We start from the raw sequence: 19,387 nt of genomic DNA on the forward strand, positions 1-19,387 counted from the left end.
GTCACAATTTTTTTTTTCCTTTTTAAGGCTGCATAGCATTCCATTGTATGTGTTTATCGCATTTTGTTTATCCATCCATCCACCGATGGACATTTGGGTGGCTTCCTCCTCCTGACTATGTGACAAATGCTGCTATGAACATCAGTACACAGATAGCTTTTCCCTGCTTTCAGGTGTTTGGGGGACATACTCAGAAGTGGATTTACTGGATTATATGGTAATTTTGGGTTTAATTTTGTAAGGAACAGCCATATATATATATATATTTTTTATAATGGCTGCGCCATTTTTGTGTTGACACTGTGCCACCAACCTTTTTATTCAGCTGTTTGAAATAATACTCCCTTGACCTACAGCATTCTTCCAATTCTGTGTAGTTAGGTTGTCAACATAGGCTTTCACTTAAATTTATTTGAACACAAAGGAAAGTTAGGGAGATGGCAAGAAAGGGTTTGTTAGAACAGGCTTTGCTGATGTTTCCATATGCTTAAAGCAAAAGTTTATGTGTTTGCATCTTCTCTTTCTAACCTGTGTGTGCACACACTTCCTCCTTTTGCCATTACAGCACATATTCCTAAATTCTTTTTCACTTATCCTTTTGTTTCTTCATAGTGTTTATTTTTATAGATGACAACATAGTGCCGTGTGAGTTCATAAACTATGTAACCATTATATTTCCAGGTTGCCTTTTTTTAAAAGTATGTTTAAATAATGTTGCCATTGGCATCTTCACAGAACTCTGTTTTTCTTGAATGATTTTGAGAGATCAAATGTATCATAAGGCTAGTTCTTAGCATTTCTTGAGGGTATGTTCAAGGGTGCAGATGTTCTTTGAATGACCTTTTCACTGAATTAGTGCTCTGATGGAGAAAGCTGTCTGCTAGAGGCTTTCTCTGAGAGGGTTAAATTGTGCAATATCTAACTAAAATTGAATTCTTAAAGTGTGTATAAGGAGTTCCCCACCAGGGTGGGGAGGGGTTGTCTTCAGTTAGGTACCCAATCTTCTTGGGATGCCTTTGTACATATTCTTTTACACTAACACATATTCTGTGTTGATGCTTCTGTTGACTAAGCTCATGACTATTTTAGGCACCCAGTGACAAACTACATAATGAGGTGAGGTGATAACTTTGGCTGTCTTTGGTCTTCATTGCTCCAGTGAAGTTTGTCTTCTTGTCTCCTCTTTGAACATTTTGTGTGTCCAAAAGTCCTATTTGGTGAATGAATTAAATAGCTTTTCTCTGAAGGACTAAGTTGGGGGAAGAAATAACATTGAACACCCCCAAAAGGATTTATTTTTTTTTTAAAAAAATCATGGCTGACTATGGTAGTATGCAAGATTGTTTTCATACATATATACTTCAAATTAAAAAAAAGTAACTGTTGTAACAATAACCCTGATCTAATTAATCAGTGTGTCCATCTGTGTTCCTGCATTCTCCAAAGTCTTCTAGGATCTTCTTAAGTCTCAAGGCCTGACACAGAAGGAAAAGCTTGCAGATGTTGCTTTTTCTCTACAATTCAGTCTTCAGCAATTTGAGAGCTTTCTTCATGTTGTCAAGCACTAATGGGGGAAAAGGTTGCCACAGTCAAGATGCCACCAGCAATTGTGTTGATAGATCTAGTAAACCCCTAAACTTGGGTACTTTATTCATTGTCTAAATGGGGTTCTATTTCATGATAGGGTGAAGAGTTGGTAATCTTATTATGAAATTTTTTCCCAAAAGTATGTGAATGGCTTTTATTTACATTCCAGTTCTCTTCCAATATTTATTGCATGCCTTTTCTACAAAGCACTGTGATATTAACTGTGCAGGATACCTGCCTTTAAGGAGTCCAAAGTCTTATTAAGATACATGCTCTTATCTCGAGAATGTCCAGTGCTTGGAATGTGCTTCCCTGGTCCTCCCGGCATCCACCAGAGGCATTGACAATGGACCATGATAATCTTTGCTGCTGCCCAGATGCAGCTACACTGTCTTTCCCAGTGTAATATTTTAGGTCAATGCCGCTCAATAGACATTACGGTGATGATGAAAAGTATCCAGTGCCGGTGCACTGAGTACTTAAACTGTGGTTAGTGTGCCAGAGGAATTGAATTTTGAATTTTAATTAATTGAATGTTGAAGTGCTATGTGTAGCTCATGGCTCACATATTGGGAGATATAGTTCTACGCAGCCACTAGTCATTGAGCAGAATTGGTTCTTGGGATAAAGCCCAACTTTCTTCCCAGAAGGACTAATTAGATGTGACAACTAGGTACAGTCTCCCACTGAGGTGCTTTATCTGCACTGTCTTGTCTTTCCATTTTATGGCAAATCCAGGCAAAGAGAGAATCTTTCCAACTACTGGGAGCCGTCTTTCCTTCTGATCTTTAAAATTAAACTTAAATTCAATGTCAACAGACTGGACTACGTTATTTCATTTTCATCTTTTGGAAAAACTACATAAGGCATGCAGATTACCACTATTACTATTGTAATAAAACAATTACTACTGCATTTATTCTTTGGTAGGAGTTATGGGATAGACTGCTTGAGGGAAAGTTGAAAAGCAGGTAATGTGGTCACAGAATCCTCCAAGAGAAAAGGATACCTAATCTAAATAGTCTTCCGTTGAGATTTAAAATAAATGAGATCTAGGGGAGTATGATTTGCACAAGGCTAGTTAGGGTCAAACTGATTCTCCTCACCAGAGCTCTACTCCTAGAGCAACAGTAATAGATATGTTCACAGGAGGTAACACTTACAGAGAGCTACATCTGAAGGTTCGTAAGCGTAGAGACGATTTGAGTATCTTCCAGTGATGTCAGCTCTAACTGTCAGGGATGGGTCTACAAAGAAAAACCAAACAGGAATGAAGTCTCTGTTTTCAAGTAAGCTCTGCTGTGTGAGGAAGCCTATGTGTTTGTCCGTGGCCCACGCAAGGAACACAGCGTGTGATCTGTCTCACGGAGTTCCATGCCATCCACTCTGCATCCCGGCCAGTGGATGCAGTCCCCCAACCAGGGCCCGGAGCATTTGACAGCTTTGGAATGCTATTTGTGGGAAAGATTATGAACCCTGCTGTCCTATCTATAGCAACTCGAAAACACAATAATACATACTTTCGGGGTGGTGTTTGGTGCTTTGGTGGAAACATTGGCATTCCCTACTAAAGAATTATTTTAAACTTTTGAAATGCTTATGTGGTAATTGCAGTGTGTTACCAAGAGCAACCTAGATAATTAGAAACCCACATCCAATGCTAGTTTTCAGAACCCAGGGTTGTTTTTAATCAAGTAAAGAATGCCAACCCGTAAGAGAAGTGAAGTTCAAATAAGCATGTAGTTCCCCTGTTTTTTTTTTTTTTTTTTTTTTTTTTTTTTTACTTTATTGTTATCTGGATACATTTGAAAAATAAAGACTTAAGAGTCTTCCCTCATGCATACATATGTCCCTATAGGTTTAAGTCCATTTTTTCATGTTTTGTATTTGACTTGAAGCTTTCAAGTTAACTTTTCACTTAATGAGAAAAAAAGGTATTTTAACAATAAGGTGGATCGAAAAGGGAGATACTAGGGTCTACACACGTCTAGGCACCTTGTCTTGCAAGAGAAGATTGAAAGAGCTTAAGGTACATGTCCTGAAAATCAGATGAAGAGGTCCTGTGAGAACCAGATGCTTGTATGTAGAGTCTGTTGCTGGTACTTAAGTGGGCAGTCTTTCATTTCAGAATGTTGGAATGGTACCAACTGACATTAATTACAGAAAGCAGACATCTATTTGTTCAACAAAGACTTAAAACCTATTATATTTCTGCTACGTGCACAGGATACAAACACACGGTCTACTCTTTGTAATAAATTAACATAAGAAAAGCTTTTTAACAACCATTGGCTCACAAGCCATGGCCTGCACCCTGGAACCACTAAGAGAGCTTTAAGAAATACCTCCAGCCTCCCCGCCCCCCCCCCCCCCCATGCCTTCCCCTGCGCAAGATTCTGATTTAACGGGTTTAAGATGTGGCTGGGTAGCTTGAGTTTTAAAATCTTCTAGGTGATTCTAATATGCAGGCAGTGTGGAAACTCCGGAGCTGGAAGAGCAAGCAAGCTGCCTGAGGTGGGTTTTTTGGAAGGCATTGAATGTGGGTTAAAATGCCCTTAGACAGGGATAGTATGAAAAGAACTCCTGCACAGAATGTAACTGGGTGACCTATAAAGTCCCGGTTTAAGGGCTCTCAGTTTTCTAAATCCTAACAAAATGGAATCTGTACTATTAGCTCCAGTTCAGCTTTTTTCCTTTATATCCCTCACTTGTTCCTCTCCCCTGTTAATGTGTCTTTAGTGAGTTAGATGGTCCAATAGTGAGTTAGAGCTCAGTGAGCGTGGGCTCTGCCATGGGGTGGATTTATTTATACAGTGTCCTTAAATCACTCTGACTTGGTTCAAAGCCACTCCCAATTCATTTGTTTAATCGTTTAACAAATATTTATTGCCAGCCTACCGGAGGGTCATTCTGCAAATAGGAGGGTGAGAAGAAACAGACACAGTACCTGCCCCCAAGAGCTGTGGTACTGTGGGGGAAAATATATACTAAACAATCACCCACTAAATGCGAACTTATCACTGAGATAAGTGTGACTCTTGAGAGGAACATGATGTCACAAGAGCACATAGTGGGGATTGTGCCAGGTCAGTGAACGACAGGGATGACGGAGGAGGTGATGGGGGAAGTGCATGGGGGAAGCAGGAAGACCTTTCCAGCAGAGAGAACAGCACCTGAAAAGTACCGGTGGCTGGAAGGAGCATGACTCCTCTGATTTCTTTTATTCCAGTGCATCTTCCTCACTTTCCCCAAAATAATTATCAAAAATGTCAGAATGAAAAATCCAACATACGAATTGGAAGTTTGCCAGATGAAAAATAAGTATTTACAGGCCTGATGTATTCAGGAAAATGGGCAATGCATTTAAAGAGTTAATGGGAATGCTTCCTTTTCAGATGTATTTGTGACAGGACATGATAAGTTAATGTTAGCAGATGAGAAACAGATGAGGAAATAGGCAGAAGCTTGAATTTTCTAATGAAAATAGGTTGAGAAGTGTAAAGGAATGTCATACCCCTTGTTAGGGCATGACAATGGCAATGGCCATGACTGAATAGGAGATGGGGAGGGGGAGTCGAGAAGAGATACCGCAGCACGTGGGAAATGACAGGTGTGCTTAATCTCACTGTCACTTTTACTTACCAACAAACATGATTCTGGGGACATACTGGCCATCAGGAGAAAGGTGTTTATCAGTTGTTTCATACTAAGATTAAAAGAAAAGACAGCTTTTAGTTGGTCTGTTCTTTAGTTGTTTTCATACTTGTTAATCCAGAAATGTGTCCGTTACAGGGCTAGGCATCTTGAGATACTCTAAGGCACATCTCTTCCACAGAGAGTTTATAATACACATGGGGAGGCAGGTTATACACATGAAATAATAAATAAGATAGAACAGACTGTAATTCAAAACCTGATGTAGAGGACTGAATGATAGGATCAAGAGGAAAAACATTCAAGAAGTGAGAATATGGAGGGAGTTATAATGTTTGGGAAGACATGTTGGGTGAGATAGGAAATAGAATAATGAAAGAAACAGAAGTCACATTTAGAGAAATTACAGAAACAAACAGGCTTGTCTTATAGCACTTACCTTTAAGGAATGCACTGTCAATTGAGAGATACAGGTAGGAAAATGAATATCAAGGATCCAGTTGGTGAAGTGTTATGATGGAGGGTGTTCAGGTGCAGTGGGTGACCAGAGCAGGACATTTAGCCCCGTGTGCAAGTTTTACTAAGACTTTCTGAAGTGAGTAGGGAGGAGTCTTAAAAAATGAACAGGAGTCGGTTACGTGGAAAATGAGGTCACTGCAGACAGTGGGGAATGACTGCACAAAGGTAGAAGAAAGGCACAGCACTTTCTGGTCTGACTACGTGTTTTGGGAGGATTGAAATATAGGGGATGCATGAGGTATTGGCGAGAGAAGATGCTAGAGAGCTGCTTCTGGGGCTGGCTCTTGAGCAGTCTTTCATACTATGCCAGTGTTTGCATTTGTTCATGAGTAGACAAGAACAACTGGAGAGATTTAGAAGAAGTACCATAACCCCAGTTTGGTTTTTGGAATCGTTACCCTGATGGCCATGTGGGACTAGCTGGGACTTATTTTGTAGGCACAGAGCCATTTAGCAATGCTGTAGTCAACTAGGCGGAGAAAAATTGTGACACTAAATAGTAGTCCTCATTCTACAGGGAAATGACCAATAGCAAGAATATGTAGCAGTTAGACCACAGGGTTTCTTGACTGCTGAAGGTGAGTAGGAGATTGCCATCTAGAGTAACACTTACAGTGAAACAGGGAATAATGAAAGAAGAGCTCTTTGAAAATCTTGAACCAAGCTTATAAATTCAGCCTTGGACCTGTTGAATTTAAGCTTAACTAATGCAATATCTGGACCACGATTGCACACACAAGTTGGAAATCGTCATGTGTTTGGATGAGATGTGGGGATTACCAGTGTGTGGGCATTGGTTCAAGACAGCTGTAGATGAAGTTGTCCATAGAGAATATAAAATATGAAAAAGACAAGTATGTCAAGTAGAGATTCACCAAGTCACTAATACTGAAAGTTAGAAAGAGGAAAGTGAACCCATGGAAGAGCACTGAGGAAGATGAGAATGCTCTTTGTTTGTTTGTTTTTTTTAATGTTTATTTATTTTTGAGATGGAGGGAGAGAGAGAGAGAGTGAGAGAGAGAGAGAGAGAGAGAGAGAGAATGAGCAGGGGAAGGGCAGAGAGAGACAGAGACACAGAATCTGAAGCAGGCTCCAGGCTCTCAGTTGTCAGCACAGAGCCTGACACGGGGCTCGAACCCTTGGACTGTGAGATCATGGCCTGAGCTGAAGTCAGATGCTTAACCAACTGAGCCACCCAGGCGCCCCGAGAATGCTCTTTGAAGAAGCCAACCTATGTCAACTTGGAAAGAAGGGGGAGAGAGAGAGAGAGAGAACTTGCAGTAGAAAGCACTTGCAGACAGAAAGCCTGACCAACAGGAGGGGTGTTGATGGTGAAGGAAAGTGGGAATGAAGGGAAGCTATTTTGCATGTGCAGTGATTTCATTTAGACCACCAGGAAACTGTCTCTCAGGGAGAGAGGATACAAGGACTAAGAAGGACTGCAGGCAAAGGGGCACAGGAAGAGGCTTGCGAAGACAAAAACCTTCCAATTATTACAGCCACAGAGAAAATCCTGACCACAAGAGCGCATTTTTCAGACAAGCTAAAATTATTAATCACTAAATAAAAGCATATGCATGCAAGATAGATTATTAATGAACTATGTTTCTCTCTCTCTCTCTCTCTCTCTCTCTCTCTCTTTCTCTCTAATCTGTGAGAGGAGACATTTGGAACAGACCCCAGTCCGTGCCGTGTGGCTAGAATGCATAGGAAAAGATAGATTGTCGATTTCAAATAATGAGTCACGGAGGAATGTCAGCAATGAAAAAAGTGAACTTACAACTAGATTGAGGAGGACGAACTGCTCTGCCAATTTCTGGATTTCTTTATTTTCAGCAAACACTTTCTTTAAAGCTAGAATACAAAGAAGAATCACTAAGTATCCATTTCATCAGTGGCTGAAAGCATTGCTTTCAATTGTATTTTAAGTTGAACTGTACTTTTATTTTATTTTTTTAATTTAAAACATGTGTATTTATTTGACACACACACACACACACACACACACACAGAAGGGGAGGTGCAGAGAGAGAGAATCCCAAGCAGGCTTCGTGCTGTCAGTGCTGAGCCTGATGGAGGGCTCAAACTCACAAAGTGTGAGATCATGACCTGAGCTGAAATCAAGAGTTAGATGCTTAACTGACTGAACCACTCAGGCGCCCCTGGAGTTACTTTAAAATAGGTTCTTACTACATAAGATGTTATGTTTCATTCAACTATGCTAGGTGCTAAGGATATAAAGATGAATGACCTGAACCTTGGCCCTAAAGCTAAAAGCCTATAAAGGAAATTATATTTAGAAGAACAAATTACCTTGACTGTGTGGGCATTCATCCAAGTGATGAATAATCATTAAGGGTTTGTTGCTGTAAGAGACAAAGAGCGATTGGGTAATTTTTAATGAGTAGGATTTCATGTACAGCTACGTATCACTAGGTGGCGCACTTGCGAGCTTTAGGAGAACTCTGTAACCCTCCTCTTTACCTTGTCTTGGATTTGTATAAAGCTTCTTCGTATGTCTGAGTCCAGATGAGTTGGTCACCCCAACCTAGAACAAAATGAATCAGTATATTTAAAGCTATTATAATTTCAGACTAAAAATGTTGAAAAGCAATGGTGAAGACTGGGATAAATATACACTGGATACCAAACAAGTATAAAACCCTTTAGAGAAAGCAGAAACATTGATAAACTTTGATGAATTTAGAAGAAACACATGCAAAAATATGTTTGGCACACAAGTCTCAGCTTCTCAATTAAGTGGCATTGGAAGCCGACCGGAAGCTCTCTCCTACCTCTGGAGAGGGTCTGGGGCAGTTTGGGTGCCGAGTCCTTTGTGTCCTTCTTAGCTCCTGATTTGACTGTGATATCTTTGGCCAGAGTGTAAGAGAGGGCGACAAGGAGCAAGAATGCTGACACTGAGATCTTCTCCATGGCAAATCTGATGTGGAAATAAGCAAAATATCAGTAAAACAAAAGGGAATGAGCAGCTTTAAAATCTTCAGACTGCATCACGGCCATGGGATACAAAGGAATTGAGGCTTAGCTGGTATGAAAAACTACCTTCCACAGAATTTTCCTAAAAATACATAGTGTGGATATCTATTGACTTTTCTACTAACAGGCGTACAACCGTGTGTGTGTGTGTGTGTGTGTGTGTGTGTGTGTGTGTATACTGATGTAGATCTCCATAGAAACCTACAGTATAGAAATAGGTTTATAGATATTTTTTAAGAAAGTAGATAGATGTATATACTCTTATAGCTAAAGGAGTTTACATTTAAACTTTATATTTTGAAATTTTGAGTACTGGACGGCACCTTAGGGGCTACTCCTCCATTCCCACTACCCATGCCTGATGTTATAGATGAAGAGTCTGAAATTCAGAGAGATGAAAGCTTAGGAGGTTGGTACAGAACCCAGTCTTATGGATCTTTCCATTTGCAGGGCTGGCTCCCATTTTCCCATCCTGAAACAAGGGCCCTAAACATACACACGTCTCCAGCCTTCTTGTAAAATGGGGACATTGCCGTTAAAGAGTAAGATCTAAGTAAAATGAATCCTTATTTAAATTAAAACCTGCCAACTTTGTCGCTTCACTGAAAACTTGTACCCACATAACTCTCTCCCTAGTCTAACATTTACTCAAATTCCATTTTTAGTTCTGAATTGACTAAAATATGTCGATGCAAGTTCAGTCTACTGAGACAGTTCTTCAACTCTCTCCGTGGGCCTGTATCAGTAGGTGACTGTGGGCATGTCTTTCAGTGCCCAAAATATTCTATGGGAATCATAATACAGAGAACCAACCCATGGGTATCTCTTTGTTAATTTTTTTTCCCTTCCTGTATTTCACAGTTAATTCTTTGGGAAAGCTTCACTACTACAAAGCAGATGCCTATAAGTAGGAAAGTGAACGGTAAGATGAGATCCATGAGTGAGGGAGGGAGAGAGCTAGCTGGTAAAGAGAGTTGCATTAGCAAGTTGCTGTAGTTATTGATCACATGCAGAATTGGGGATGGGGTTCCAGGAAGGACAAAGACTGAAATTGCTTAAACATATCTCACTCATATTGGTGTAGGTCTGAATAAATTCTGCAAAGGAAACAGGATGGATTACCAATGGTTAGTATTTTTAAGCTGGGGGTGGGGGAGACCTTTCTCATGTTCTGATAGCTTGAGTGGAAATTGTTGTTGAGCGTTAGCTGTTTTCGAAAAAAAAGCATTGCTAAGTTACCAAACCCAGATGATGGCTTGGATTAAACTGACCAGTTACTATCCAAACCATCACAGGTAGCCACAAACGTCTAACTCAAAAAAGACAAACAAAAAGCAAGGATACGCTTCCTTCATTTTCTACACAGATAGCCAACAATTCCCAGCCTTCTTAGTACAAAGACATCTTTTTAACACTAGAAAAGAAAAAAACAAAACAAAACAGAACTTTGACATGAGAATAATTGTACTTTTTAGATGTTAGTTGGTTCATAACAAATAATTACTTTGTGGCAAATAATTACTTTGAATTTATCAACAAACATTTGATTTTGTATTTTACTTATAGCAACAGCACCTCTTTATGTTAGAAAAAATAATCACCAACTGATGGTGAGACGTTTTATCTATTTTGCTCACCGGCCGTTCTTGTTGCCTGACTGTCAGGACCCCTTGTAATAGCTGCACAGCCTACCGGCTGGAACTGCTGACATAATACATGCATTTTATGGCAGGGTGACCCATTGAAGCCTAATGTCACTCCTGCTTTATAAATACACCACTGTGGGCTCACTCCTGACATTCATTCTACTGAGGTTTCATGCGAAGTGGACTCTGCCTGCAAATTCCCTGCATAAACCACCTCAAAACAGAACGCCAGCGTGCCTGGGTGGCTCAGTCAGTTAAGCCCCTGACTCTTGATTTCAGCTCAGGTCATGATCTTAGGGCCGTGATATCAAGCCCCTTATTGGGCTCTGTGCGGGGCATGGAACCTGCTTAACATTCTCTCTCTCTTCCTCTGCCACTGTTCATGCTCCCTTCCCCTCTCTCTCTAAAACAAAAGAAAACAAAAAAAATCACAATGCTAACCATAGAAAATGATGAGAATTTGGATACAAACACACACTCTATGAAACGGTGGTTGTATGTCCGTCCTCTTATCTTTAGCAAGGAATGAACTTGCAGGAGGTTTCAGTGTCCCTGTTCGTAAATGCTTCAGGAAAGCCAGCCCATCTCTTTTCTTGTAGCCCATCCCATGAATTTCAAGATTGAAGGTGCAACAAGAATATCTTTACAACAGAGAAAAAGAACCATTTTTCTGATCTGCAGTAATATTCCCAAGTGTAGTTCCTAGTGGGCAGTCTGAGCTGAGATTTCGTAGTCCTGGGGAACTGTGCTTTAGCCAGTGGGAAAGAAGCAGAGCATTAGATGATGAGCAGCACATAGTGACAGAAGACCGTAGGCCCTGTCCCAGGCTTGAAAGCTCTTAGAGCTCACCCACTCTTAAACCCCTTGTTTCTAAAAGGAGAAAGCATTACCTTGAAATAGCTCAGGAATGCAGCCCTCCACCAGCTCTGGCCAAGGAAAGGTCCTGGTAAGACTTTGATGGAAATTCCCTCCCCGCATCTCATTTCATTGCCCTGGGAACTACCTTGCACTTCTCTCTCTATTGATTCCTGTAACTTGACACGGTAATCAGAGCCCCAAACTCACTCTAGCCAGTGCCCTGCCAACATTATTGTCGGGAGACTTACCTGGATTTCCCCACCCACTTGTCTGTGCGAGCCAGCTGGCCTCACTGCGGTCCAAACCTCCTAGTGAGCCAGCTCAGCTGAGCCTCTATTTATGCTCCCGAGCACAGCTCAATCCCACCCACTAATCCCGTAAGGACAGGTTGCAAACTCAGAAAGGAACTTTCCTTTACCCCAGCAAATAGCTCAAGAGTCCCTTGTTTGTAAAAATAGCATCGCAAAGGGTATGCTTTTCAGTGTGCCTGTTTTTAACTGTTTGTGAAAGTCTATTGTTAAAGAGATTTGGAAAGTGGGCAGCGTGCCAAATCCAGGTAAGCTTTAAATGAAGACATTTGATTTGCCTGGAGGCTGATTTGTCTTTACATGATTGGATGGAGTGTGTGGTGTGTAGAATTTTTTTCTCCCCCTTGGGCAGATTGCCTTTTTTGAGTTGAGAACACCCAGGGGTGATTCACAATTCAAACTTCGGCAGTCATTGGACCTGCTACTCTCCATTGTGGGACACATTATTTTCTGCCATACACTTCCTCTTCCTGACGAACAAAATGTACATTCACCATGGCTATGAAAAAATTGCAAATCAAGCATGCATGCACAAAGTATTTCAAAGCTGAGGAAGTCATTGAAAGAAGATACCTAACACTATGAGTTTTTATTAATTACATTGTCGTTGAAAATATGCAACAACTTCCCTCCAAAAAAGTTCAAAAGTGATCCACACATACTCTCATTTAATGGCAAACTTCCCTGCTAGGCAAGCAGAAGCCATTTACCTCAGTTTTCAGACCTGGAGCCTCATGTCTGCGACTTCTTTTTTCACTCAAGATTATGTAATTATTTACGAAAGATTTTAAGACTGAACTCAGATTTTATGTAAAACATTTCAATCCTGTGTTTTGTTCATGAAGCTATGTGCAATCCTTAAAAGCTCAGAATGGATAAATCTTTAGCAACAGAAAATTAACTAATGGGATACAAGCCCTATGAAAGTAACTTTTTAAAATGAGTTAAGATCATAATGTTTCCAAACACCTTCATGTAGATATATTTTTTTTGATAAAACCAAAATTTCCATGGGAAAAATAGTGATTCCCAAAATGCTGAATTTTCTTTCACTTCTAAATGAGTTTACAGAGAGGGGCCACCTGGATGGGTTAGTCGGTTAAGTGTCTGACTTTGGCTCAGGTCATGATCTCGTGGTTCATGAGTTCGAGCCCCGCATCGGGTTCTGTGCTGACAGCTTGGAGCCTGGAGCCTGCTTCAGATTCTGTGTCTCCCTCTCTCTCTGCTCTTCTCCCACTCATGCTCTCTCTCTCTCTCTCTCTCTCTCTCTCAAAAAATGAATAAACATTAAAAAAAATTCGGGGCGCCTGGGTGGCTCAGTCGGTTAAGCGTCCGACTTCAGCTCAGGTCATCATCTCACAGTATGTGAGTTCAAGCCCTGCATCAGGCTCTGTGCTGACAGCTCAGAGCCTAGAGCCTGCTTTGGATTCTGTGTCTCCCTCTCTCTCTGCCCCTCCCCTGATCATGCTCTGTCTCTGTCTCTCTCTCAAAATAAAATAAAAACATTAAAAAAAACTAAAAAATAAATAAATGAGTTTACAGAGATAATTTCTTTAGATATTTGAAGACAATTATTTGAGTTGAACTTTATTTAAAAAAAAATTTTTAATGTTTACTTATTTTTGAGAGGGAGAGAGAGACAGAGCAGAGCATGAGCATGGAGGGGCAGAGAGAGGGGGAGACACAGAATCCGAAGCAGGCTCCAGGCTCTGAGCTGTTAGCACAGAGCCCGACGTGGGGCTTGAACTCACAGACTGTGAGCTCATGACCTGAGCCCAAGTTGGACCCTCAACCGACTGAGCCGCCCAGGTGCCCTGAGCTGAACTTTAAAACTGGAAAGGCTTTTACATAAACCCTTAGTCTATTCAGCTCTTAGAGGATTCAACTCAGCCCCCGCATTGTGCAGATCAAATAGTAAAGATGTTTAAAAAACGAATGACTCTGAAGGTCCCACAACTAGTTTAGGGCATTGTCGGGACCAAAGCCCAGGTGTCATCCAGTGCATCACCTGCTCAGAGTGGACAGTGGGTAGGATTTGGGGTCGCAGGATTTCAGTCTGAATCCTGCATCCTGGTGCATGCTCCCTGGACAATCAGAGCTGGCATTTAACTCCTCTGAAACTTCGGTTCCCTTTTCTATAAAATGAGGGTACTATGATCGTAGATGACTGTTTTGAGTGTTAGATGAGATTTTAATGAATTAAGAAATGAGAAAGTACCTGGTGTATTAGTTTGCTAGATCTGCTGTAACAAATGACCACAGGCTGGGTGGCTGAGACAACAGAACTCATTGTCTCACAGTTCTGGAGATTGGAAGTCTGAGATCAAGGTATACCAGCAAATTGGGTTTCTTCTGAGGCCTCTCCTTGGCTTCTCAATGCCATCTTCTCCCATCTTCACCCAGCCTTCCCTCTGTACTTGTGTCCTAATTTTGTCTTTTAAGGACACCAGTCATCTTTAACTTCATTACCTCTTTGAAGACCCTATCTCCAAATATGGGCATATTCTGTGGTACTGATGGTTATGATTTCAACCTGTGAATTTTGAGGGGATAATTCAGCCCATACACTTGGTGATTAAAAGTGTCTCTGGTTTGTTATAATTCATCGTAATAATATCGTAACTATTTTACTATACTCCTGTGCCTGCTGTTTTGTCAATAAATACCCGGTATTTGTCGTAGTGACTAAGATACGGCAGGAAGGAAGTAATTATTCGAACATATCTTACACACATCGTAATGACTGTGGTATCTTTGGCTCACATATCTGTCTTGGTGTGAAGCAATGAGGGTTTTGTAGATGGTACCAGTTTTTCTTATATATTATTAAATGTCGTTACTTTTAATAGCGATGTCCTGTAATCAGTCTTTCAGACTTGCCTGATACTGTAAAAATCTGTTGTTAATAAATAACCATTTTATTAATTTTCTATTTATTTTGAAAGGGAGCGCATGCACACGAGTGAGTGGGGGAGGGACAGAGAGAGAAACGGAGAGAGAGAATCCCAAGCAGGCTCCACGCTGGCAGGGCAGAGCCCAGTGCAGGGCTCGCTCTTAACAACCGGGAGATCATTACCGACGCTGAAATCAAGAGTCTGTTGCTTATCCGACCGAGCCACCCAGGTACCCCTGGAATTCATCCTTAAGAGGAAGTGTCCTGTAGTGGTAAAGAGGGCGAGTTGTAGATTCAGACTGGTTTGAGTTCAAATCTACCTTTATGATTATTACATTTTCTACTAACCCCTTCAAATTACTTCAACTTTCTGTACTTCAGTCATCTCATCTGTAAAGTGTGGATAGACAGCAAGACGTGCTTTATATAATCCGTGTAAGATTATGTAAAATAACTGAAGCAAACTGCTTAGAATGGTAAGTAGCACATAGTAAGTGTTCAAAAATATTAGTTATTGTTACAGAAGGTATCACTTGCTTCTCTGTATTATAATCATTGAGGCCTTGGTCCGTTAACTCCATTACATAATATTGAGTGTGTGAACTCCGTGACAGAAGAATCTTTGATTCCTCTTTGATTATAGCCTATCATAGGACTTAAGCTTTCAGACCATGTTGTTGAAAAAATGAATTTGTCATCGTAACAACCTCACCAGATATGATTCTTTTAAAAATAAAGAAAATAAATTCAGATGTGTGGCGGTAACTGATCCAATGACATGAAACTGATGAGTAGAGAGATGACTCAAAGCCCTCATAATTGCTGATAATGAATCCAATATTCCTTTCAGTCTACCAAGCTGCCTTCTGATGTTAGGAAGTAAAGAGAGGAAACTGTAATCAAATGTTAACCTTCCCAAATGGAATGATGATGAGCTTTATGTAGAGGAAGATGAAAATAGCTTCATGTCCTCAAGGACTTTGCCTCCGCTGGAGGCTTTTCAAAAATATTCATCTAACCAGCAAACCAGACTGCTGAATAAATAAGCTTTCTCTAAACTCTAGCTTAGAGAAATAGACACATAGCATTAGTGTTTTGACATATAGGATGAGTTGATTGCCATTGCAGTTTAATCTTGACATACGATGGGGGCTTTTGTGTACAAAATTAATTGTTTCCCACGTCTTGGGGTTTAAATGCTATTCAGTTTATTAAAGGTAAAAATTTCAAGCCTAGCTTTTTCCTAAATCTACAGGCTTAAGACTCAATTTCAGTAAATTAAATTTACCAGATTAAATGTAACCTATGGACTTCAATACATTAAATTAAAAGATCATAAATTGGAACCCCCAGGTGGCTCAGTTGGTTAAATGTCCGACTTTGATTCAGGTCATGATCTCACGGTTCATGAGTTCGAGCCCCACGTCGGGCTCTGTGCTGACAGCTCAGAGCCTGGAGCCTGCTTTGGATTCTGTGTCTCCCTCTCTATCTACCCCTCCCCTGCTCATGCTCCGTTTCTCTCTGTCTCAAAAATAAATAAACCTTAAAAAAAGTTAAAAAAAAATCACAAATTGATATTTTTATTCCAATAGATTAAATTCAATTAATAATTTATTTTACAAACTTTGTTAATGAAATTCCCTCAAATGTTTTTAACTCAAGTTCACAAATTTAATACCTGCATAACTAATTCTTTTAAACTTTACTTGTTTTTATGTTTATTTGTTTATTGTTTGTGTGTGTGAGAGAGAGAGAATCCCAAGCAGATCCTTCGCTCTCGGTGCAGAGCCTGATGTAGGGCTTGATCCCATGAACCTGTGAGATCACAACCTGAGCCAAAATCAAGAGTCAAATGCTCAACTGACTAAGTCACCCCGGCGCCCCAGTTCTCTTAGACTTTTGAAATGCCCCACAGGGCAGATTTGCAGATGTCATTAGCAAAACCATTCTAACCACTTTAGCAATTCTTTTAAATATTGTAAATAGAAATTACTGGATAGTAATTTGAGTACTATGAATCATTTAAATATTGCTCATGAACAGTAAATATCATTTTCAAATTAATATTCTAATTTTAGTTTATTTTTAATCAGTCACAGGCTAATATTCAGATTCTTTAAAATATTAGCTTTTCTTCTATCTTACCAACACTTAAAGAACAAACACATAAAGGTATTCCAATGCTTTCAAAACTTATTCTTCCATTTCACATAGAAGTCTTGATACTATGAATCTGAGTGAGGAACTTTGTCAGTTTTATTCTTACTTCCATTCCTCCTAGGGGTTAGCAAAGAGAGAGCAGATTTACCTCTCATGTGGACAAATGTTTCTGGGACTCAAGTTTGGGACTATGATAGGCATCAAAGGCTGCAACATCGTCACTGACATGTTATACTGAGAGTTGTACAATTAGGTGTGTTTCTCAAGGGCAAGTGTAGAGCAGAAGCATCAGCACCGAGCCTTGGTCGTATTCTTCCATTTAGGAGAGTGAGAAAAATGTGCTTGTAAAGCACACAAAGAAGCAGACAGAAAAGTACGAGGACATCCGAGACGTGCCATGCCCTGAATCCCAGTGTAGCAGGACCCCCAAGCCCTAGTCAACAACCAGCGTCAAATGCAGGTGAGACAGTTCAGGGCTGGAGCAGGGTCCCTATGCATGGGCTTATAAGCATTCGAATGGTTTCCAGAGCTGTTTCTGGAAAAATACTCACACACGGATGATTTTACAGTTATTTCAGAGGGCTCATTTGTACACTCAAACTAATTTCAGGATCCTTTTGCAGGATCCATACACCCCAGGTTAAAAACTCTTGCTCAAGCATTTGTGTATCTATTAGCCATCATAAGGAGCCCACAGCTTTAGGATTTTGCATTTGTACTTGTTTTATAGCACAGTCTAACATTTCTTCCTGGCTATCAGAAATTTTATACCTGGTACTAAACTGGAAGGAATCCTAATCTCATAGGCATTAAAGTCTCTTGTTTGACCTGAATGAAGGTCCACGTTTGGAAATCCTTTTAGATCATGGTAGAGGTGTGCCTTATTATAGGGAAGAAGAAATAAAAAGCAATTTAAAATGTATCCAGTGTGGGTAAGTGCTTTCCCTATGAACTCTAAAATCTTTTTGAAGATGAGTATTTATAAAGGAAACATTAACATCGTCCTGTTAAATTGAATTGAAAATCAGGAGAATTTGAAGTGAATAACCTCATAAATACTTAGAACCTTCTGTTGAAGTGATATGCTAGTGACGAGTTTGGATAGGCTGGGATCAGGGGTAATTAAAAAAAATACACTAGATGCTGTAACTACTTTAGCTATATATGAATGAAGTTTTCCTAATACATTAAGGAGACGTGTCCTTAGCAGTTGGAGTCTGACCCTAGAGTCAATATTGTTACATGACAAATACACTTCTGAGGGTGGGGACCTGAACAAGCAAAGATGCTGTCTGAAGCTGTCATTCCTCCTTATGCAAGTGACGTTTTTAAAAAGCCTAATCCTACCTTCTGAGATAGTTTTACTATATAGTTTCAGATCCATGAAATTTCTTCTGGTGATTTTTTACCTTTATTTCTTTAAAAGCTATTATACCATTATTTTCATATCCAAAGTGAATACATTGTCATACAGTCACGAGTAGAGTTTTCTGTCTTATTATCTGGCCCTCTGTGCACTGACATGACAGGTGTTTTATAAGGGACAGTGGTAAATGAATACAATATGCAATATGGAAACACAAAAACATTACATGTCAATATCAGCTTGATATATAAAACACATGGTATACTCTATCACATAATACAACACTTCAAAATTAGTGAGGTCTTCTTTAACAAGCAAAAAGCTTATAAATTTTAATATTTTCACCTACAGCAGAAAACACTATTTACTATTAAAACAAATGGGTTAAAAAAGAAAGTACTATTATACTTATACTTTTCTCACCTTACAAATAGTCATAAGTAACTTTCTAAAACCTCATTTTTGTGTGTGCCTATAATTGAATATATTTCTTGGAAGATCAAAATAATCCTTCTGTGACTCAAAATTTCCCTTGAGTGTGCTTGTGTGTGTCTTTTATATACCAATTAATTCTGTTATATTGTTTCTCCAAATGGAATAATTGGTTTCAAAATCAGAGTTTGGATAATTGTGAGGTTTTCAAAAAAAAAAACAACACTTCTATAATGTTGACTTAAAGAAATATGATCACTAATGGCTTTCACAAATTGATCTTTTTGGGACACTTTGCACTATCCAATTTTTATGTTTTATCCTTAAAGTTAAGCACCAATGAAACAGTAACACGTACTCGTGTTCTCAGTATTCTATTTGCCTGTGTTTTCTGTGTGACTCATTCTGTAATAACTTTATTCTCAAAGTCCTCAGCAATCAGTCAGCCCTGAAAGCAAACAGGGAAGAAACTCGTCACATTTACTTTCTTCCTGATTTAAGACCTCGTCATCATTCCAAGACTAAGTTTTGTGATGTTCACCACATTGTATTTTTCTCATCTTTTTTCCAATGTAAATATCACATTTGTTCATTATTTATAGCTTTTTTGACTCTCCACAGTAAGACAAAGTGGGTTCTAATTCAGTCAATATTTAGGATTTTATTTTATTTATTTATTTATTTATTTATTTATTTAGTGTTTATTTATTTTTGAGACAGAGAGAAATAGAGCATGAGTGGGAGAGGGGCAGAGAGAGAGGGAGACACAGAATCCGAAGCAGGCTCCAGGCTCTGAGCTGTCAGCACAGAGCCCGACGCGGAGCTCGAACTCACGAACTGTGAGATCATGACCTGAACCAAAGTTGGAGGCTTAACCGACTGAGCCACCCCAGCACCGCATAGAGAGGGAGACTCTTAAGCAGGCTCCATGCTCAGCACAGAGCCCAATGCAGGGCTCAATCCCAAG

The 19,387-nt window shown here is 39.8% G+C and overlaps 1 protein-coding gene across 2 annotated transcripts; it reads right to left on the reverse strand.

Moving 5' to 3' along the window:
* Window positions 1-37: 37 nt before the first annotated feature.
* Window positions 38-11,585, reverse strand: AGR2 (anterior gradient 2, protein disulphide isomerase family member). 2 transcript variants are annotated; one of them, XM_042919545.1, is made up of 8 exons: window positions 11,510-11,585; window positions 8,556-8,701; window positions 8,245-8,308; window positions 8,074-8,126; window positions 7,541-7,614; window positions 5,230-5,293; window positions 2,751-2,834; window positions 38-1,564 (listed from the first exon to the last, which is right to left on the reverse strand). In XM_042919545.1, the coding sequence occupies exons 2-8, from the start codon at window positions 8,692-8,694 to the stop codon at window positions 1,515-1,517; spliced, it is 528 nt and encodes a 175-aa protein (XP_042775479.1). In that variant the 5' UTR covers window positions 8,695-8,701; window positions 11,510-11,585; the 3' UTR covers window positions 38-1,514. The 2 variants fall into 2 exon arrangements, with proteins under 2 accessions (XP_042775479.1, XP_042775487.1); XM_042919553.1 differs by lacking the exon at window positions 11,510-11,585 and adding an exon at window positions 11,294-11,413.
* Between the last annotated feature and the right edge of the window lie 7,802 nt (window positions 11,586-19,387).

This window comes from Panthera leo, chromosome A2, assembly GCF_018350215.1.
Source record: "Panthera leo isolate Ple1 chromosome A2, P.leo_Ple1_pat1.1, whole genome shotgun sequence".
Taxonomy (NCBI): domain Eukaryota; kingdom Metazoa; phylum Chordata; class Mammalia; order Carnivora; family Felidae; genus Panthera; species Panthera leo.